The sequence below is a fragment of the Pristiophorus japonicus genome, chromosome 5, assembly GCF_044704955.1.
Source record: "Pristiophorus japonicus isolate sPriJap1 chromosome 5, sPriJap1.hap1, whole genome shotgun sequence".
NCBI lineage: Eukaryota > Metazoa > Chordata > Chondrichthyes > Pristiophoridae > Pristiophorus > Pristiophorus japonicus.
Genome location: NC_091981.1, coordinates 209,421,914 through 209,444,835, shown reverse-complemented (window position 1 = coordinate 209,444,835; position 22,922 = coordinate 209,421,914). Strand labels below are relative to the sequence as shown.

Sequence of the window (22,922 nt, the reverse complement as noted above, 5' to 3'; positions counted from 1 at the left end):
CTGCTCAGCGTGTAGCCCTTGTCACCAAGGAGCCAGCCGCAATCTTCATTGGGACCAGTGAAGAGGCATGACACACCGCTCTGCCGCAGTATGAAAGAATCGTGGCTGCTGCCATGATACCGGGCATCCATTTGCAGAACCTTACGGTTGTGATCGCAAACGAGTTGAAAATTGAGGGACAGGAAGCCCTTGCGGTTTCTGAATTGTTTGGGAGTTTGTTGGGTGCCCTGAGACATGGGTGCAGTCAATGACCCCTGAACCCTGGGGAAACCCACATTGCGCAGGAATTCAGTCTGCCGCTCCAACTGCTTGTCCCTGCTCATAGGGAAGGAGATATAATCGGCCCTCCTCCTACTCAGAGCATCTGTGACCTCCGATGTGTATCGATGTGTAGGCGGCAAACTGTGAGCTGTTGCACATGCCCGCAGTGGCAGCTTGGAAGGACCCAGTCGCATAAAAGTTCAAGGCGATAGTCACCTTGGATGCCACGCTCAGGGCTGGCCTCACCCATGTTTGTGGCTCCGAATCTGCCTGCAGGAGATTGCAGAGCTCCCTCATAGACGTCCTTCCGGAATCTTAGTCTGCGCAGGCACTGATCATCATTCATATCTGTGTCTGAGAATTGCTGGCGGAAGACCCTTTCTCGATATGGTGTGGCACCCCCATTTTGCTCTCTGTCCTGCCTCATTGTGTTCTCCCTGCTGCTCTGCTGCCTCCTCCATCTCTGCAGGTTGCTGCTGTCCAGCATCTGGCTCCACTGTATGCTGCCTCCTGTCCTGCTGGGCCAGTATCTGCTGTGAGGGGTCCACATACCTCACTCTCCTCCTTAGAGGCCACCCTTGCTGAGGGCCTTCCTGTGGCACCCCTCTTGCCTCCCCTCTGTTGCCATCTCCCAGGCCCTCTCCATGCTAGGCTGCCATGATAAATGCAGCCCTTGTCCACTGCCTCTGCAGCCGTTGCCCTCGGCACCACCTTCTCCTCCATGCCTGGGTGGCACGCACAATGTGCAGGAGGCATTGGCCCGCCAGCACTGTCCCCATTTCAAAGCCCTCCACAAGCCCAGTCTCCCCGAAGTGGCCTCCCAGTTCTGTCGGTGGTGGCGCCTCCAGCACTCACAAACCAGCATGCACTGTATCCTTGCACTGCTTCTCAAACAATGGGAAAAAGTCGCGGACACAAAATCAACACAAAGCAACACACTTTTAAGGACGCTGGCGGTATGCATCAGGAACTATGCACCACCCGAAAAAAAACAACCCTTGGCACCGCCGTGTGGTCGGACCACCTTTATAGCAGAATGACGCTCCTGGCCCGGGACCTCGGCGGTGCACGCAGTGATGACGCACTTAGGAGTTCTGGCCAGCACCGCCGCGGAAGTGCGGGGGAAAGTGGTGCGCCGATGCTCACTGCTGGGAAACCGCAGCAGGGAAATTGGGCGAGCGGCAGCTATTCCACGAAAAGTCGGCGGTCATCCACTACGATGATTTTCAGTGGTAACAGGCCACTTAAAGTTATCTGCTTTAGTGACTACTTCTAGAAAACATTCATTCTCGAGTTCAATTATTTTATATTCCTCAGTTTCATCCCCACTTTTTTAAGAATTCTAACTTCTTTTCGAACTATTCTTTTACTATTAAAGTATTTGAAAACATTGACATTGCTAGACGGAAAAATAAGAAGGTCCATCTAGTTCGCCTTCTACTATCCTGGTAGTCGTATGATACAATTATAATGGAATTATTGGCTAATCAATGCAATCAATCTCTATCAATTAGTCTACAACAGACCCAAACATAAGGCAAGGAAACCCCCAGTGGTAGAAAGCTTTGGGAACCATAGGTCCAAATTCACCTGTTCCTCTCAATTAGGCCACACTTAACATATGTAATGTCTCAAATTATTGAATCCCAATTTTTTTTTGTTGAAAGTACTCTATCTAATTTGCATTTGAATTAATGAATACTATCTACTTCCACCATCTCAGAATTGATTAAAGAAACTATTACAGCTGCAAGAGGAATGATATGTTAGAGGGATTATCAAATGAGGCCATATGGGTCAAACTGAAAATAAAAAAGGGGCGATCACACAGCTGGATGTGTATTATAGACCCAGAAATAATGGGAGGGAGATAGAAGAGCAAATATGTAGGAAAATTTATGTGGTCTAAAAACCATAGGGCAGTAATAGGATGGGATTTCAACTATCCGAATATTGATTGGGACAAATATGCAGTGAAGGGTCTCGCGGGTGCGAAATTCTTAAAATGCATTGAAGAGAACTTTTTTAGTTAGTATGCAATAAGCCCAACACAAGAGGGGACGGTTCTGGATTTAGTTTTGGGGAATGAAGCTGGGCAGGTGGAAGGGGTATCAGTGGGAGTGCATTTGGGTGCCAGTGACCATAATTCAGTCAGATTCAAGGTAGTTATGGATAAGGACAAGGATAGACCAGGAATAAAAGTCCCAAATTGGGGAAAAGTTAACTTTGCTAAGTTGAGAAGTGATTTGGCCACAGTAGACTGGAAATAGTTACTTGTGGGTAAATCAGTGTTGGAACAGTGGGAGGCATTGAAGGAGGAGATCCGGAAGGCTCAGGCCAAACATGTGCCCTTAAAGAAAAAGTGTGGGAATAACAATTCTGGAGCCTCCTGGATGTCTAGGGACTTACAGGGGAGGATAAAGAAAAAAAGGGAAGCTTATGTCATATATCGACGGCTAAATACTGTAGAATATCTGGAAGATTATAGAAAGTTCAGAGGTAAAAGTAAAAAGGATATTAGGAATGCTAAGAGAGAACATGAAAAATTCTTGGCAAGTAAAGTCATGGATAACCCAAAAATGTTCCATAAATATATTAAGAGCAAGAAGATAACTAAAAAAAAGGGTAGGGCCTATTAGAGACCATGAGGGTAATCTGTGTGTGGAGGCGGAAGATGTTGGTATGTTCTTAATGAATACTTTGCATCTGTTTTCACAAAGAAAAGGGGCAATGCAGATAGGGCTATCGAGAAGGAGTGTGAAATTCTGGATGAAATAAACATAGTGGGAGAGGAGGTATTAAAGGTTTTAACAGCTTTGAAAGTGGATAAGTCCCTAGGCCCAGATGAAATGCATTGCAGGCTGTTGAGCAAAGCAAAAGAGGAAATAGCAGAGGCCTTGACCATCATTTTCCAGTCCACTTTGGATTCAAGCATGGTGCCTGAGGACTGGAGGACTGGTAATGTGGTACCCTTGTTTAAGAAGGGAGAAAGGGATAGGCCGAGTAATTACAGGCCTGTCAGCTTAACCTCAGTGGTGGGAAAATTATTGGAAAAAATCCTGAGGGATAGGATAAATCTACATTTAGAAAGGCAAGGATTAATCAGGGACAGTCAGCATGGATTTGTTAAGGGAAGATCGTGTTTGACTAACCTGATTGAATTTTTCGAGGAGGTAACCAGGAGGGTCAATGAAGGTAGTGCATATGATGTAATGTATGTGGACTTTTGAAAAGCTTTTGATACGGTCCCATGGCAGACTGGTCATGAAGGTAAAAGATCATGGGATCCAGGGCAAAGTAGCAAGTTGGATCCAAAATTGGCTCAGAGATAGGAAGCAAAGGGTAATGGTTAATGGATGTTTTTGAGACTGGAAAGATGTTTCCAGTGGGGTTCCGCAGGGCTCAGTACTGGGTCCCTTGCTTTTTTGGTATACATCAATAATCTAGATTTGAATATAGGGAGTATGATTAAGAAGTTTTCAGATGACACTAAAATTGGCTGTGTGGTTGATAATGAAGAGGAAAGTCATGGCCTGCAGGAGGACATCAATCTACTGGTCAGGTGGGCAGAACAGTGGAAAATGGAATTTAATTCGGAAAAGTGTGCGGTAATGCACTTGGGGAGGGCTAATAAGAAAAGGGTATACACATTAAACGGTAGTCCACTTAGAAGTGCAGATGAAAAAAGGGACCTTGGAATGCTTGTCCACAGATCCCTGAAAGTAGCAGGCCAGGTGGATAAGGTAGTTAAGAAGACATATGGAATGCTTGCCTTTATTGGCTGAGGCATAGAATATAAGAGCAGGGAGGTTATGCTTAAATTGTATAATTAGGCCACAGCTGGAATACTGCATGCAGTTCTGGTCGCCGTATTATACGAAGGGCCTGGAGAGGGTGCAGAGGAAATTTACGAGGATGCTGCTTGGAATGGAGAATCTTAGCTATGAGGACAGATTGGATAGGCTGGGTTTGTTCTCCTTGGAACGGAGGAGGTTGAGAGGAGACTTCATTGAGGTGTATAAAATTTTGAGGGGCCTGGATATAGTGAATAAGGGCCCATTACTCTTGGTGGAGGGGTCAATTACAAGGGGGCATAGGTTTAAGATGGTTGGTGGAACCATTTAGGGTGGCTTTGAGGGGAAGCTTCTTCACGCAGAGGGTTGTGGAGTCTGGTACTCACTGCCTGGAAGAGTGGTAGAGACAGAAACCCTCACCACATTTAAAACGTGCTTGGATGGGCACTTGAAGTGCTGTAATCTGCAGGGTTACGGACCTGGAGCTGGTAAGTGGAATTAGACTGGATAACCTCTTGTTGGCTGGCGCAGATACGATAAGTACTTCTGGTAATCTAATATGGCCAGAGTGATCTCCTGGACTAGTTTTGATCGCCTGGATGCGTCGGAGAGGAATTTTTCTAGATTTTTTTCCCCAATTGGCCTGCGTTTTTATCTAGTTTTTTGCCTCTCCCAGGAGATCGCATGGCTCCGGGTGGGGTAGAATGTAAAATATAACATGGGGTGTCGCGGTTGTGTGGGGCGGACTTGTTGGGCTGGATGCTCTTTATCTGTCCACCATTGTTCATTGTTCATAGGTTTATATGTAACCTTCAGGGCTGCTAACTGAGGGCCATGTGGTTCTTTGTCAGCCGGCGCAGACATGGTGGGCCAAAATCGCCTCCTTCTGTGCTGTAAATTTCTATGTTTCTATGTTTCCTTCTATGTCTCTCTCTAAGGGAGTCTGTTCTATAGGCCATTTGCTCACTGAAATAATATTTCTGCAGATAATTTTTGAATTTATCCCACATCAAGCGCAGATCATGTCCTTTGGTTCTATTGTTCTGGACAAGGTAAAACAGTTTATCATGGTCTACATTATCTAATCATTTCAGAATCATATCACTATTCAACATTCTCTTTTTCAGTGAGAATGTTTGTAATATTGTATCTTACATCTTTATGTTATATTCATCACTGTGGCCCTTTATAGATCTCTATTTTCTCTCTTAACCTGTTTTATTAATTTCCTATACTCCTAATAGACTTCTCCCTCTCCTTTATCTTGCAAGCTTTGTATAGTTTTCTTTCTTTTTATCCCCATTAATTGCCCCTAACATCTACTTTGGGACAGTTTGTTTAGCTTACACTTGGGTATACATTCTTCTTACCCATTCTGTATTATAATTTTTTTTCATGCTTCCCGAACTGAAAAGTCCGGCAAAAATACTTCCCAATTGATCTATTTTACTTCATTCCTCATCTCTTCGAAGTTTTCCATTCTAAAACCGTCACTGAGAATTTCCCCAGATCTTCTCCCACTCCACTGTAACTTTGACATAAACAGGATTTTGCTGAACTACCACCAAAGTTATGGTGGTGGAGCAGGAAATTACTGGTGATGTATTTTTGTCTTTGCCTTTACCGTTGGTTGCCAGATAATCATGGATTTATTGTATCATGTCCTTAAAGGTTCCACTATTTCTCCTATGGATAATATTCCTAAACACTTGTAAGAACAGGTCTAGATGTGGGCTACCACGAGTGGGGTCTTTGATACATAGGTTCAAAAACAAGTTGTGTGTGACATTTACTTGAACAGATTCTGTTACCTCATTTCCACTGGAGTTTCCCACTTGATACTGGATTGATTGAAGTAATCCTTTATTACAATTGACTCTACATATTCTTATCTCCTCATTATATATTTTGTTGTCATCGTCCATAAACTTCCTAAGGGGTCTGTGGCAGATTATTCAAAATGAATGCCCCCAGCACTGGGTCTTTCCCACTAGGAGGGCATAATAAGAAATACCAGATGTTCCCTCCTGATTTTAAAATGAATGGACTGAATATTGCAGGAATTTTGTCTGTGGTTTCTTGATATTTGCTCCCATCAAATGAGCTCCATGCTGGAAACCACACATTTGTAAAATCATCCTTCCCTCCGCCAACTGGTTAAAGCAAGTTTCAATATTTAATGCAGCACCATCCAGCTGTGACGAACTTAAGCAATGACTTGTGACCAGATACATTACTTCTGTAGTGTGGAACAAAAGGTTCAATATCTTGTATCAACACAATAGCTATAAATATTTTACGTACTCATTAAACATAAGTTCTAATTGTAAAGTGATTTTAAAGTTTATGAACTTTGAGTTTCTTGCATAATACTATTTTATTATCTTGTCTGATATTTCCTGAGATTTTTCCTTTTTTATGCCCTCCTTTAAGGCTTACTAATATATTGGTTGTGGTAAGTTGGGTGGCGCACTATTTTATACTGACGGGAGTGTTAAACCACATAATGCACAATATATTAACTTTGCTGCCTAGGTGTAATAATGTTAAGCTTGGCCAGCCTATTTAAGATTGCTGTAAATAGGTGCATCCTGATGCATGTTAGAGGTTAATTGTTATTTCTAAGAGAAGTTCGCAGATTGAAGTTCCTTATAAATTCGCAGTTCCAGGTTGAAAGAAACCAGCACGAAATGATTGCCTTTTCTGCTTTTACACTTTGAAGTATGGTGGATGAGTGCTTGATGCAAGACTTCTGTATAAATAGATATGTTAATTTTATGCCTTTTCTAACAAAATGTGTTCTATAAATATTGTCTTTATGAGCTGAATAATTGTCTTGCCGGTCTGAGTATAGTTTATGTTGATTATATTTACGACTTATTAAATGTGCATTTCGTTATCACAATCTGAGTGCATTTTAGAAGCACGGGCTGCAGCACAATGCAATGCAAACAGACATTTTTCCACCCTTTACTTCTTGGGAAGGTTTTAGTGTGATATGGGTGTGTTCGGTGCAGAATACATTGCTTTAGCACAAATCTGTATAACTTCTGTTTGGTTGATATTCCAGTCAATTTATAAAATGGATTGAATTTAATGTACATTGGCTACAGTAAAGTGCAATATAGCATAATTTACCAACTAAAATTAATTTGGACGCGAATTGCTTTCTCACATTTAAATTAACTTTGGAACATCCATCCAACGTTTGGTTTAACCTGGCCAAAGGTTAATGGTCGATGCGTGCAATATAGGCAACTCTGACGAAGGAAATACGATGTGAGAAAGGGTAGACTGTATAATTTCATTTTTTTGTAATTATTAAACTGCATGATACATATAAATCAAGACAGGGAACGCCAGGTTTCCAAAGGATGATTTCACTTTAGTGAACAGCTTGTTTGATTCTAAACTGTACCAGATCGGATCTGTCCTTGGTGCTGGAACTCTCTCCCATCTCTACTCCTTCTTAGGCAGTCCCTCGGAGTCGAAGATGACTTACTTCCACACTAATATGAGCTCTCGGGTAACGGGACAAACTAAGCAACTTCTCCTGGGATTTCCAGCTGTAATATCCATTTGCTGTAAGATCATCTATCAATAGCTTGACAGCTTCATAAATTCAGCAGAGTAGCCAATGAACGATCTCTAACTATTCCAGGCTAATTTTAGAAGCCGGGACAATTCACTGTTATAAGTAAATTGAACAAAAATCGCGATGGAATCGCTGCATAATTTAAAAACACAGGATATTTAAACACTGTAATGAAAGCCATTAAAATGTCCGGCAATAAACGACATACCAATCGATTTTAAATACACATGTTAAAGTAGGGTGAGTAATCAAAGTGCAACCCCACAGGAGTTTCAAAAGTACAATGAAACACGTCTTCCAGGTCTACAAAAACAAATCCTTCAGTTTCTTGTGTCCCATTTCAGCTGATTTGTAAGAATGTGAATTCTCCCCCCCCCCCCCCCCTGTCTGATCACAGGCTGCAGCACTGCCAGGCTCAGGGTATACCGTGAAGTGACTTACTGCTTGTGCCACAGATCTGGGATTTGTACTTGTGTCTAAAAGACCATCTCTGGGTCCCAGGGAAGTAAATTGTCCACATCCCCTGACACAGAACACAGCTTAAGGATTAATTTCAAAAAACTTTAAACTCTAGCAACGTGGAGCCGCCACCAGCTTCCCCCACACAACGTTATCTGGAGGTTTTTTTTTATTGAATAAACGTTTTCACACTCTTTGAATGAAATCCTACTTTCACCGAGAATAAGAAGCAGCTTTTGCATCGCCATCTAGACCAGTCGTGCAGGAAAGACACGGAGAGAACCGAAAAGAGCGACCGAGTCATTGAAACCTATCTGCAAATGCAAATGACATAATTCTGATCTGCCAGATACCACGAGATTCTGCAAATCACCAATTTATACAAACCCTAAACAGTGCTTCCTTCTTTCACTGTCCCACTCCATCTCCATCGTTTCACCATTTAAACTCTTCACATGGACAAAGGAGAAATAAAAAACTTACGTGTCCCATCAAAGCGCGTTGCTATGGTATCCAAGAAGGTGTTTTGTGGCGCCAATAATCCTTTCATGACAGGCATTTTTCCTGAGCGGTGTGAAATTCCCCATCAAAGTTGCACGGCTGTGTCGAGTGCACTGAGCGAGTGAGAGATAGACGGAGGGAGGGGGAGCCTGGCTCCGGCTCATTGAAAGCGCCTTCCACTCACAGCGAGAGACAGACAGAGCGAGGAGAGCTGGGGCTACAGAGGAGGAGGGGAAAGAGCAGCGCCTTCCAGTCACTCACACTCACACACACACAGCTGGAGCCAGGGAGGAGAGAGCAGCCTTTCAATCACTGTAAGAGAGAGAGATGGAAACGGGGAAGAGCTGAGAGAGACCAGCACTAATCAGAGAGAGAGAGAAGTAAAGGGAGGGAAGGGGAGAGGGAAAGGTGTGAGGGGAAATGTCGCACACAGCTGAGCAGAATGCGTAGCGGGGAGGGAGAGGCAGAAGAAAGGGGAGATTGAAAAAATACATGCCATCTTAAAGTCCAGCTCAGATCTGGCACTAACTAGATAAACACTTGACCAGTATGATTGTTAGTGTCCTACAGAGCTTGACATACTCCTTTCTGATGAGATGGCCTTTCTATTTCTGCACCAACAGTCATCCCCATTAGCTCAACTTGCTGCTGGCTCGAAAGTGCATGTAACAGAACCCTGGCAATTGCTGTCAGTGCGAGGCGTAACGCATACAGTATTGGAGAGTTACTGACAACTAATTTAGTGACTCCGTTTCTCGAACATCGCAAAATGACTGTGGAGCCAAAGTTAATTTCGAGTGCTGCAGCGTTGGAGACGTGTTCCAGTCATTAATCTTCTTGTCGACATATCAGCTTTCCTCCTTATTAAACCTGTAAATTTGTAAATTTGACCAAAGAATAAATATGTTGACAAGCTCTAGCGTTTGGGACAAGTTTAAAAAAAAACGTTATTTTATTGTTAAATTGTGACCGTATCCTCAAGCAGTAATCAGATGCCGTACTCCTAAAAATATTAGTGGAAGGTATTAAAATTGCCATTTAACACTGTACAGTCAATTGTTTCAGACGGATGTTTGACATGATATAAGAGCCGTTTTAATATTGGCCAATTGTTCCAAAAAATGTGCAGTGGGTTGTCACATCACTGCATCAAAAGATTAATTCTTTGGGGAATGGAGAACACAAGAATATAACAGGCCCGGAATTTGAGGTTGTAATGACGGCGAAACTGTCAGCGTTCGCCATCATTACTCTGTAAAACTGACAGCAGCTTCTGGTGTCTGCTCATGCGCAGTTAAATGCGGAAATCCAGAAGTTGCTGTCAGTGATGCCCTGCTCCTCCACAGGGTTACAAATCACTGATTTGACGTGAACTTCAATTTTTTGCAAACTATTCTCGCTGTAAAAACCCTTGAAAAAGTTAAGCCTTGTTGACTGGGTTTTTAGCGGTGTACTAAGTCATAATTACTGCTGAACAACCTATCTGGCCCTAAAAAACGTTTTATATTGTGTAATCTCATTTTCCCCTATTCCATGATAAACATTCCATAGATTTTTAAAATAATAAAAATGATTTTTTATTTTATTTCTTTAAAGTTTGTTTATCATACTTCAGCTTTTACCTTACACCCATGTGTAAGTTCCAATCTGTATTTCGCTTTCTGTAAAATTATTAAAAAGTGAATGGGAGAATCTGCTTTTTACTTCCTGGTTTGCTGTCTGTGAGAATTCTTCAATGTGATTGGCTGCTTAGCCTGCTTGATGACATCACTGTGGCTGAATGCCATAGATCCCCTATAAAGTTACATCGAAAAAGGTGAAATCAATGCAACAGAGCCCATTAAATGTAGCTTTCTTCAAGGTCAGCAGTGAGTGCCATCCCTCCACTGCTGAGTACAAAATCCAGGACAATGTGTCAAAGATGTTGACCCACATTAGTTTTATGATTGATCTGAAATGGCTGTATCATTTAATAACAGGTTTGCTAAATATGCTGTTGTGAAATTGTACATCCCTGTCTGGAATAAAAATAAAGCGAGGAAAGTGGCTCAACGTGGCTAACAAGGGAAATTAAGGATAGTGTTAAATCCAAGGATGAGGCATATAAATTGGCCAGAAAAAGCAGCAAACCTGAGGACTGGGAGAAATTTAGAATTCAGCAGAGGAGGGCAAAGAGTTTAATTAAGAGGGAGGAAATAGAGTACGAGAAGAAGCTTGCCGGGAACATAAAAACTGACTGCAAAAGTTTCCATAGATATGTGAAGAAAAAAAGATTAGTGAAGACAAATGTAGGAACCTTGCAGTCGGATTCAGGTGAATTTATAATGGGGAACAAAGAAATGGCAGACCAATTGAACAAATACTTTGGTTCTGTCTTCACGAAGGAAGACACAAATAACCTTCCAAAAATACTAGGGGACCGAGGGTCTAGTGAGAAGGAGGAACTGAAGGATATCCTTATTAGGCGGGAAATTGTGTTAGAGAAATTGATGGGATTGAAGGCCAATAAAACCCCCGGGCCTGATAGTCTGCATCCCAGAGAACTTAAGGAAGTGGCCCTAGAAATAGTGGATGCATTGGTGATCATTTTCCGACAGTCTATCGACTCAGAATCAGTTCCTATGGAGGGTAGCTAATTTAACACCACTTTTTAAAAAGGGAGGGAGAGAGAAAGCGTGTAATTATAGACCGGTTGGCCTGACATCAGTGGTGGGGAAAATGTTGGGATCAATTATTAAGGATGAAATAGCAGCGCATTTAGAAAGCAGTGACAGGATCGGTCCAAGTCAGCATGGATTTATGAGAGGGAAATCATGCTTGACAAATCTTCTGGAATTTTTTGAGGATGCAACTAGTAGAGTGGACAAGCGAAAACCAGTGGATGTGATGTATTTGGACTTTCAAAAGGCTTTTGACAAGGTCCCACACAAGAGATTGGTGTGCAAAATCAAAGCACATGGTATTAGGGGTAATATACTGATGTGGATAGAGAACTGGTTGGCAGACAGGAAGCAGAGAGTCGGGATAAACGGGTCCTTTTCGGAATGGCAGGCAGTGACTAGTGGAGTGCCGCAGGGCTCAGTGCTGGGACCCCAGCTCTTTACAATATATGTCAATGATTTGGATGAAGGAATTGAGTGTAATATCTCCAAGTTTGCAGATGACACTAAACTGCGTGGTGGTGTGAGCAGTGAGGGGGACGCTAAGAGGCTGCAGGGTGACTTAGACAGGTTAGGTGAGTGGGCAAATGCCTGGCAGATGCAGTATAATGTGGATAACTGTGAGATTATCCATTTTTGAGGCAAAAACGCGCAGACAGAATATTATCTGAACGGTGGCAGATTAGGAAAAGGGGAGGTGCAACAAGACCTGGGTGTCATGGTTCATCAGTCATTGAAAGTTGGCATACAGGTGCAGCAGGCGGTAAATAAGTCAAATGGTATGTTGGCCTTCATAGCTAGGGGATTTGAGTATAGGAGCAGGGAGGTCTTACTGCAGTTGTACAGGGCTTTGGTGAGGCCTCACCTGGAATATTGTGTTCAATTTTGGTCTCCTAATCTGAGGAAGGACATTCTTGCTATTGAGGGAGTGCAGCGAAGGTTCACCAGACTGATTTCCGGAATGGCCGGACTGACATATGAGGAGAGACTGGATCAATTGGGCCTTTATACACTGGAGTTTAGAAGGATGAGAGGGGCTCTCATAGAAACATGCAAGATTCTGATGGGATGGGACAGGTTAGATGCGGGTAGATTGTTCCCGATGTTGGAGAAGTCCAGAACCAAGGGACACGGTCTTAGGATAAAGGGTAGGCCATTTAGGACTGAGATGAGGAGAAACTTTTTCACTCAGAGAGTTATTAACCTGTGGAATTCCCTGCCGCAGAGAGTTGTTGATGCCAGTTCATTGGATATATTCAAGAGGGAGTTAGATATGGCCCTTACAGCTAAAGGGATCAAGGGGTATAGAGAGAAAGCAGGAAAGAGGTACTGAGGGAATGATCAGCCATGATCTTCTTGAATGGCGGTGCAGGCTCGAAGGGCCGAATGGCCTACTCCTGTACCTATTTTCTATGTTTCTATGTTAGAAAATTATAATTCCTCAAATAGTTATTAACAATGGCGGGTAAAGCACTGCCCCCCTTTTCAGGAGCACTGATTAACGTGAACATACTCAAGCAAGGCAGATGTCTTGCAGCACCTCTCCACAGCATCATTCGTATCAGTGTGCTCAGCCTCGTGAGACTGGTCATGGATGAGTTAAGGGTTTTCAGTCTTCATTAAGTTTCACTACAGAATAGCAAATGCTAAGGAGAGAACAAGAAGAATAGCTTAAGAAGAATGATGTAATATTGATAATGGCGAAAAATATCACCAATTGTCCATTTTCAAACTGCAAAATTATAGCCAGTTTGCCTGAAACAGCTCTAATTTTTTAATTCTTTTGCAAGATACCACAAACTAACAATCATTATTTTAAACAAGAAATGTACACTTTCTTGAGATTAGTTAAGTGCAATGAAAGAGAAAATTAAACATAGATACAATATTTTGCCTACAAGATGATAGATAGGGCAGGTACATTTATCCTATTAATGGCTAGAACACTTTATTATCAATCAATAACATGATTGGAGCAGCTGCCTGTTAACTTGTGAGATTGTGTAAGATAATATTTTGAAAGTATCAAGTGGGTAGATGCTAGTAAGCATCCATAGTGTTCCATATCCTGTGAATGTTTAACAGCCTGATGAAATTTGATTTCCATTACTCCTTTAGTTCAATAGGGATGGAAAGAGTATCTGGGAGAGTCTTGCACCAATTCATCAGTTCTGAGGCCTTTGTGCATTTGACTATGCCCCATGTATTCTGTGGCACAGACATTCATCAAGATTTATTTTTACTAAGAGAATTAGCAAAGGGGCGCATTGTTTATTTTTTTCTACTGAGGAGATGTAGGTAAAGTTGTGCAAATTACTGTAATCTGATATATTGTCTTTGCTACTGCTTATCTGTAATTTTTAATATATGGCTCAGTGGTAGCATTCTCAGCTGAGTCAAATGGCTGTGGGTTCAAGTCCCACTTCGGAGATTTGAGTACATCTTTTAGGCTGACACTTCACTGCTGTACTGAAGGAGTGCTGCACTGTTGAAGGTGCCTTCTTTTGCATGAGATGTTAACCAAGGCCCTGTCTGCCCTCTCAGGTGGATTTAAAAGATCCCATGGCACTATTTGAAGAAGAGCAGGAAAGCTGTCCTGTGCAATATTTATCCCTCAACCAAGATCACTAAAACAGATTACCTGGTCATTTATTACCTTGCTGTGCACAAATTGGCTGCTGTGTTCCCTACATTACATCAGTGACTACACTTCATTGTTTGTAAAGCGCTTTGGGACATCCTGAGGCGGTGAAAGCTGCTGTATGAATGCACTTTCTTTCTTAAATCCGTTCTGTAGTTTATAGTCTAAACCTTACTCTTACAGAATGTTAATTCTGCTGCTTTCTGAGGTCTAGTAGATCACAATCTTGCTTTGTGTCATATCCAGCAAGTTAAGTGCAACATAGGAGTTTCTGTTTGATCTCTAGACTCAGTACATTACCAGATACTGTGCATGTAAAGTTATACTATATTTCAGAGCTCACTTAGGATAGTACTCCTTAATGCTGGGAACGAGAGAACTATCTGAGTAAAATCCAATAATGTAACAATATCTGCAGAGGTTTAGAGTAGAGCGGATAATGCCATTTAACTAAAATGAATGGGCTTATTTAAAAAAGATAATAATGACATGATAGCATCATATGATCACTATTCTGTCATTACTGCCTCATCATTATTCATTGGTGATCATATCATTTAATCATATAATACGGACATCCAATGTTGCTTAATGACACTGAAAAGCAGAAGTGGATTTAAAGAGATCAATAAGCACATTCTAAAGATTCACAAAAGCTTATTTTTGGGGACATTCTGGTTGTTTCTGCTTTTTTTGCTTTTGATAATTGCTTCACCATCTACTTTTCTGCCTTTTGCTGTGGAGCTACCATTTCTCCCCACACCCCAATTCTAATGAGAGAGCAATGGGTTTTCCATGGGGAATTCATATTAGGTGAGAAATTCGTGGACTTAGCGCCACTCCGTAACACCATTAAATGGTACTAAAATGGTGGCCACCACTCTTTCGCTAGCTGGTGGCAGGTCCCATGGTGGCTGACGTTTTCGTCCCTAGCTTTGTGCTGCCTGTAACTGGCAGTGCCATCACAAACAAAATGGTGGTGTTTTGACGTCGATCGGTGTGCAACTCTGACTTAACGTCACAAATGTGAACTTCGAACCTAGCATTGACAGTGGTGCTGTCAGCACCTCTGAAAGGGACATGCACATCGTTCAAGTAAGTTTGTATTTAAGCTTTTGGACTGGGTTTCTATGATTTTATTGAAGTGGTGGCTTGCTGCAATAGATGTGAAAAGTATTTTTTAAGTGTGTAGGGAATGCTGCTGGATGCTTGCAAGGACTCAGATGGTAGATCCTTTGAGAAGACAGAAAATGCTGCAAGTACTCAGCAGGTTAGACAACATCCGTGGAGAGAAAAACTCAGTTCACATCTCAAGTCAAGATGCTGCCTGACCTACTGAGTATTTCCAACAGTTTATGCTGTAATTTCAGATTTACAGCATCCGTTCGCAGAGGGAAGAGGAAGACACAGAAGAGGAGGAAGCCAAAGAGAAGAAGCAGAAGAGGAGGAAGTAGGAAGAAGGATGCAACCCAGACAGCCCCTTTGTGGCCAGAATATCTGGGATGGAATCATCCACCTGTGGTTCCAGTGACCATAACCCCAATTCCCCTTTCAACATTAGTCCCACTCTGTTACTGACCATCACAGTGTCCTCTTGGCCACAATGCTGAAATAAAAGCCACCACAAAACAAACTTTCCAATCCAACTATATATGTCTATCCATCCAATGTGACATCAAGAAATCAATTCCTCACCTGTATACATTCTCCTAATAACTGTTTTGTGTGTGCCTTTGCCTATCCTACTGATGTCACACAGTGCTACCCTAGCAGCTGCAGCATGGCTGGTGGAAGGCTGCTGACTTTCAGTGGGGGACACTGCAAATGGACTTGCTGGTTGACCTTGAGGAGCTGGTGGCTGGGAGTGTCAAATCAATCTTCTTCTTTTTCACTCTCCTCTCCTTCTTCTTGGTCACCCATTGGCTGAGCAGGCTGCATTTCTTGGGTGTGGAAAATGAGGAAGGCACAAGGTGGCAGGGGGGGTGGGGGGCGGGGGCAGGAAAGCAAGAGGTGCATGTCAGAAGAAGGATAACGTATGAGGATTCCAGCATCTTGTATCCTTTCAGTCCCTCCCCACTGGTTAAGGGCTCAGTCATGCCCCTGCCAAGAATGGCCTGCACCGTCTCCTCTAAGGGAGTGAGGTGAGGCTAGAAATAGGGGCTGTGCCATGTGATTGATGCAGGTTGGTGGCAGGTAAGTGATTGGGGGGTCGTGCATTGAGCAGTGTGTGAGGCTAGTGGTGCAGTTGGTAGGAAATGGCTTTTGAAGATGTATTCACTGACCTTGACTAGTGGTCTGAGGTCATGAAGCTTCTTTGGGCACTGGAGCCAAGTGGTGGGGGCAACACAGCTGGCAGTGACAGCCTCGGACATGTGGTCCCACATCATTCTTTCTGGAGGGCCTCCTGGCCCCTGTGGGTAGAGGGCCTGTTTTGCAGTGTTTCCTGCACAAAGATGGAATGTTGCATGTGAGACCCTGGGGGCCCATTCCCTGGCTTGTTGAGCTAGTTGTGTTAGTGCTGAGGTGGTTTTCCCATTTTTTGAGATTAGGAAGGTAATTCAGCTTTAACTGCTGAATATTCACATTTTGGACTTCTTTTTAAAGGTAAATATTGTTTTAAAAGGCAGAAAGGGCTGAAAACTGAATTGTTTCTGGATTTTAATTAGTATTAATTCAGTGTGCATGACCCTTTTAATTCACAGGCCTTTACATTCCCCGAATTTCTTGCGAGCTCCACAGCCTCACTTCCAGAGGCTGTGCGAAGCTCGATTACCGCACCTGCACAGGAACTTTGGGTCGGATGCCTCCAGCAACGCTACCAGGATGGCATTGCATGGAAAGTGAACACTGCGTCAACAATCTCCAGCTCCCCCAGACGAATTTTGCCCTATTAGCATTGCAGCGATTTTCAGCACGCCTCAACTCCAGCTGCTGGTGAGTGAGGCAGTCTGACCAGGCAGCACCGGAGGTACATAGTAGCCACCATGTATTCCCATGGTACCTCTCCATAAGAACGTACAGACTAAGGTGCCCCGATTTGCCTCAGGAGCAAGGCTTGTGCAGGCTGCACTTCAAAAGGAAACTAGCAATGCATTATGCCAAATACTGCAACCTGACATACATCCCAACCACCACCATAAGCAATGCACTACCAGTGGCTATGAAGATCACAACTGCCCTAAACTTTTATGATATTGGTAATTTCAGGCTGCCACTAGGGACATCACTGTTTTAGCCAATCAGCTGTGCACAGACGCGTAAAGCGAAAAACAGAATTATTGTTTGCTGGAGTGAGCAATTTAATTCCATTATCCCTGAACAATTGGCGGCAACACAAAAAAATATTGCAATTGTACAGATTGACAGAATTCTCCAATGTCTGAGGAGTCATATGTTGCATCCATATGAGCAAAGATGCTCACTTGATCAATGCCATCATGCAGATCAATAAGAAAGGATTACACAGTGAATGTTCAACTCATTCTCCATCATGCAAGTTAATGATCACTTTTCTGGAAACGACCAAACTTCCTTCATTTAAGGCAGTCCACCAAGCTAGCATTCTTTAAACCAGAAATGCAAGTCTATATATTACTTCTAAAAGCTCAACACTACCGTCAACAGTGACGGCTGATGACATCTATGCAGTTTCCCAGGACATGGCTATAATATGATCCATTAGCGTTTAAAACATTTATTCTCATGTTATGGGAAACATAGAGAACGCCACATTTATTGCCCATTCCTAGTTGCCTGAGATTGTTTTCTTAACAGGGTTTACTAAGCCACTTGCCCTTCATTTGCTTTCTTCCACCCCTTACAAGTCAATGAGGAACCTCCCAGAAACAGCAGAAATCCAGTTACTCCAGGTCTCTGCCGTTTCCCTGGGGGTTCCACTGGTGTCCCACTGGAGTTATGGTGTGACACTAGCAGAATCCCTGCAGAATTTCAGCCCCTCTAATACTTGCAACATGGCTTGGATGAACATGCCTATACCCACTGATCATACATATTAGTGCCAAACAGTGCATGCAATAACAACACAGCAACAGAATGGTTATGTATGCATATACACATAACCTCCACTCTGCTCTCCTCACAGAATAAAGAAAAATAGTGCTTTTTTAATGGAAACCCATGGAGGAACAGTAACCAAAGTACCACCTACCAACCTACATTTTCATTAAATGGCAGTACAGATACAGAAACTTAGGACTGAATCTTAACTCCAAAAAATGGATGGGTTGGTGCCAGATAGGAGATTAAAATTCAAAAAATCTGAAGCAGGAACCCAACCCGCCTTGAACCTGCTCACTTCTAGTTTTAACAGAGGCAGGACAAGGGGCAGGCGACAAATCTGCTTGCAGAATGCGGCTTTGTCATTTAAATATTATAATGAGGCCACTTGCCTTCATTTTAACAGTCATTCTATTTTTAACTCATGACGGCCGGTTTTCCTAGGCCTCAGGAAACCCGACTGTTGAAAAGAGACATGAAAGGCTGTATCCATGAATTAAGTGCCTTTACAGCACTGTTTGTGGGCCAGTAGGACGAGTGCTTCCTCCAAGCCTAACAAGCTACCCACTAAACCCTATCCTGCCCCTGCGATCTGTCTGCTCCCAACCTATCATCAGATTCTCAACCACAATCAGACGCCCCCAACCATCATCTGCTCGCCGACCACTATTGGAACCCCCAATCCCTATCTGCTCTCCCCCAACCATCATCTGCTCGCCGACCACTATTGGAACCCCCAATCCCTATCTGCTCTCCCCCAACCACCATTGGAACCCCCAATCCCTATCTGCTCTCCCCCGACTACCATCTGCTCCCCCGACCACCATTGGAACCCCCAACCACTATCTGCTCTCCCCCAACCACCATTGGACCCCCCCTCCCCCACGATCATGATCTCATCACTCGACCTACCTGATCACCTTGGCCTGGGACTTGTGAAGCCTTCCCATCCGAAAGGCCTCTAGTCTGTTAATCAGTCTACCTGTGGGCAGGAACCCAACAGAAAAATATGTAAAGAAACCCTGTAATTAAAACTGCAAGACATTTGGCAAACCCGTTCTTCCAGGTTTCCAATGTTTAAATATTTAGAGTGGGTAACAGGAGCACTCACCCCACATTGATACTAGAAATTTCAATGGCAAGGTGCTGTTTCAAAAAAAGCAACTGGAGGTCCTGGTCAGGCCAAAGAAATGGAAAGTAACTTAGTGAAGGTAAAACATCTGCAAAAGGACATAGACAGGCTAAGTGAGTGGGCAAAAATTTGGCAGATAAAGTATAATGTTGGAAAGTGTGAGGTCCTGCACTTTGGCAGAAAAATATCAAAGAGCAAGTTATTATTTAAATGGAGAAAGCCTGCAAAGTGCTGCAGTACAGAGGGACCTGGGGGGGTACTTGTGCATGAAACACAAAAGTTTAGTATGGAGGTACAGCAAGTGATCAGGAAGGCCAATGCAACCTTGGCCTTTATTGCAAAGGGGATGGAATATAAAAACAGGGAAGTCTTGTTACAGTTATACAGGGTATTGATGAGGCCACACCTGGAATACTGCGTGCAGTTTTGGTTTCCATATTTACGAAAGGATATGCTTGCTTTGGATAAGTATATCCAAAGTTCAGAGAAAGTTCACTAGGTTGATTCTGGGGATGAGGGGTTTGACTTATGAGGAAAGGTTGAGTAGGTTGGGCCTCTACTCATTGGAATTCAGAAGAATGAGAGATGATCTTATCGAAACTTATAAAATTACGAGGGGGCTTGACAAGATGGATGCAGAAAGGATGTTTCCACTGATAGGGGAGACTAGAACTAGGGGGCATAATCTTAGAATAAGGGGCCGCCCATTTAAAACAGAGACGAGGAGGAATTTCTTCTCTCAGAGGATTGTAAATCTGTGGAATTCGCTGCCTCAGAGAGCTGTTGAAGCTGGGACATTGAATACATTTAAGACAGAGATAGGCAGTTTCTTAACCGATAATGGAATAAGGGGTTATGGGGAGCAGGCAGGAAAGTGGCCCTGAGTCCATGATCGGATCAGCCATGATTGTATTAAATGGCGGAGCAGGCTTGTGGAGCCGTATGGCCTACTGCTGCTCCTATTTCTTATGTTCTTATGTTCTTATGTGGCCCCTATTCCAAGGGCAATCAATCCTTCCGAGAGTAGGTGGAGGTCCCACTGAGCCTATCAAGGATGAGCTGGGTAGAATTCCTCAAGTAGCCCAGGAAAATGCCGCAGGCACCATCCTCCACCCAAATTACTACTGTGGTGAGGGTGGCGGAGAAGGTTCAGAAGAAGCACCCGCTTCCCCGGGTCACAATTCTCAGCGTAATTTAAATGGGGTGGAAATGCAGAAGATCCAGCTTGCACCTTAAATAGCTATCCCACCTCTCCTGGAGGAAGAATTACTAGCCTGGTACTGTCTGTTGTGATGGGGATCAAACTCCAAATAGCAGTCAATGTTGGCTTCAACTTGCTTGAAGAATGGTTACAAACAATCATGAAGAGGCGTGTAGTGGGGAAAAATTAATCAGAGGGAACTTAATTAAGTAAAGTTAAAATCATAAGCAAGGCTGAAAGTAAAAACAGAAAAGACATGTGCTGAATACAGGGAAACTGTTGAACTAGAACGTTCTGATACTTAGCATGGGTCCTAGCTGAGGTCAAAAGAACTCTCAGGAAGATAAATCAGCTTATCGCAGAAAAACCAGACAGTTGGGCTAGGTTGGAGACATTATTCAACGAAAAATAAACTCCAAGGCTAGGTCACATGGAGTGGTTGGAGATAACAGGAAACAAAGGAGGATTGAGAACATCCCAGCTGGTTGAGGGCAGATAGGCCAGGAGGGGGAAGAGTTCACAGACATGAAAATGATGCGGCATGTAACTACTCAGATAAAGGGCGCACAGGGGGATGCAACAAAACTTTCTGTCATTATAATTGTATTAACCAATGTAATCGTAGTAGGTAGGTGAAAATTTGTGACGCATCAGGGAAATAACAAATGGAAAACTTCTGTGCGGAACTTGATGACTGTATTTTGACTGTATAAAGACAGTGACCCGACAATTGTTCAGTGAGAGCAGTGGGGGTGTATCCAGTTGTGAGAATGGTGTGAGCCGTTTCTCTCTTGCTCGATCGAGTAAAAATAAACAACTCTTTTCTTCATATACAGACTTGTGTTGAGTGTTATATTTAAATACTTCACAACAAGGCGGATTCAGAGAACCCATGGGTGCTTTCAGTTCTCTGCTCAGAGAGACTAGTAGGAATTAAGAGAAGATACCCTCTATGGCACAAATAAAAATAAATGGGTATGATCTGATAGCCATTACAGAGGTGTGGTTACAAGGTGACCACGGCTGGGTACTGAACAGTCAAAGAGTATTTGACATTTCAGAAGGATAGGCAGAAAGAAAAAGGAGGTGGGGTTGCTCTGTTAATAAAGGATGAGATCAGTGCAATCAGTTTGGGTGGAGATAAGGAATAATAAGAGAAATAAGTCACTGGTGGGAGTCATCTATGGGCCCCCTAACAGCAGCTACACTGTAGAACAGAGTATAAATCAATAAATAATGGAAGCTTGTGAGAAAGGTACAGCAATAATCATGGGTGATTTTAATCTTCATATTGATTGGACAAATCAAAATTGACAAAGGTAGCCTTGAGGATGAGTTCATAGAGTGTACTTGGGATGGTTTCATGGAACAATATGTTGTGGAACCAACTAGGGAGCATACTATTTTAGATCTGGTAATGTGAAATGAGATTGGATTAATAAATTATCTCACAGTAAAGGATCCTCTTGGGAAGAGTGATCATAGCATGGTAGAATTTCAAATTCAGTTTGAGGGTGAGAAAGTTAGGTGTCACACTAGTGTCCTGAACTTAGTGTCCTAGGGTTAAATAAAGGCAATTACAAAGGAATGAAGGCAGAATTGACTTAAGTAGACTGGGAAAATAGATTAAAGGGTAAAACGGTAGATGAGCAGTGGCAAATATTTAAGGAGATATTTCACAACTCTCAGCAAAGTCCAGTGAGAAAGAAAGACTCTAAGGGAAGGATGAACAATAACCATAACTAAAGAAGTAAAGGATAGTATCAAATTGAAAACAAAGGCATACAATGTTGCGAAGAATAGTGGAAGGTCAGAGGATTGGGAAATTTTTAGAAACCAGCAAAGGACGACTAAAAAAATAATAAAGAGACAGAAATAGTTTATGAGAGTAAATTAGCAAGAAATACAAAAACAGACAGTAAGAGCTTCTACAGGTATATAAAAAGGAAGAGAGCAGCTAAAATAGAGGTCCCTTAAAGGATAATACTGGGGAATAAATAATGGGAATCAGGGAAATGGCAGAGACTTTGAACAAAGGTTTTGTATCGGTCTTCATGGTAGAAGACATTAAAAGCGTACCAATAATTAATAATCAAGGGGCTATTGGAAGGGGGGAAGCAATCACTATCACGAGAGAATAAGTACCAGGCAAACTAATAGGACTAAAGGTGGACAAGTCTCTTGGACCTGATGGCCTGCATCCTAGGGTCATAAAAGAAGTGGCTGCAGAGATAATGGATGCATTGGTTGTAATCTACCAAAATTCCCTGGATTCTGGAGAGGTCCCAGCAGACTTGAAAACCGCAAATGTAATGTCCTATTTAAGAAAGGAGGGAGACAGAAAGCTGGAAATTATAGACCAGTTAGCCTAACATCTGTCATTGGGAAATGCTGGAGTCCATTATTAAGGAAGCAGTAGCAGGACATTTAGAAGAGCATAATACAGTCAGGCAGAGTCAGCGTGGTTTTATGAAGGGGAAATCATGTTTAACAAATTTGCTGGAGTTCTTCGAGCATGTATCGAGCAGCGTGGATAAGGGGAACCAGTAGATGTTGTGCATTTGGATTTCCAGAAAGCATTCGTTAAGGTGCCACATAAAAGGTTACTGCACAAGATAACAACTCACAGGGTTGGGGGTAATATATTGGTATGGATAGAGG

At 42.8% G+C, this 22,922-nt stretch overlaps 1 protein-coding gene across 1 annotated transcript in view; it reads right to left on the bottom strand.

Moving 5' to 3' along the window:
- Positions 1-8,668, bottom strand: part of kcnh8 (potassium voltage-gated channel, subfamily H (eag-related), member 8) — a 655,874-nt gene extending 647,206 nt beyond the window's left edge. The window contains exon 1 of the mRNA XM_070880041.1: positions 8,593-8,668. Coding sequence (XP_070736142.1) covers positions 8,593-8,668 — 76 coding nt within the window. The remainder of the gene's footprint in view (positions 1-8,592) is intronic.
- Positions 8,669-22,922: the final 14,254 nt, after the last annotated feature.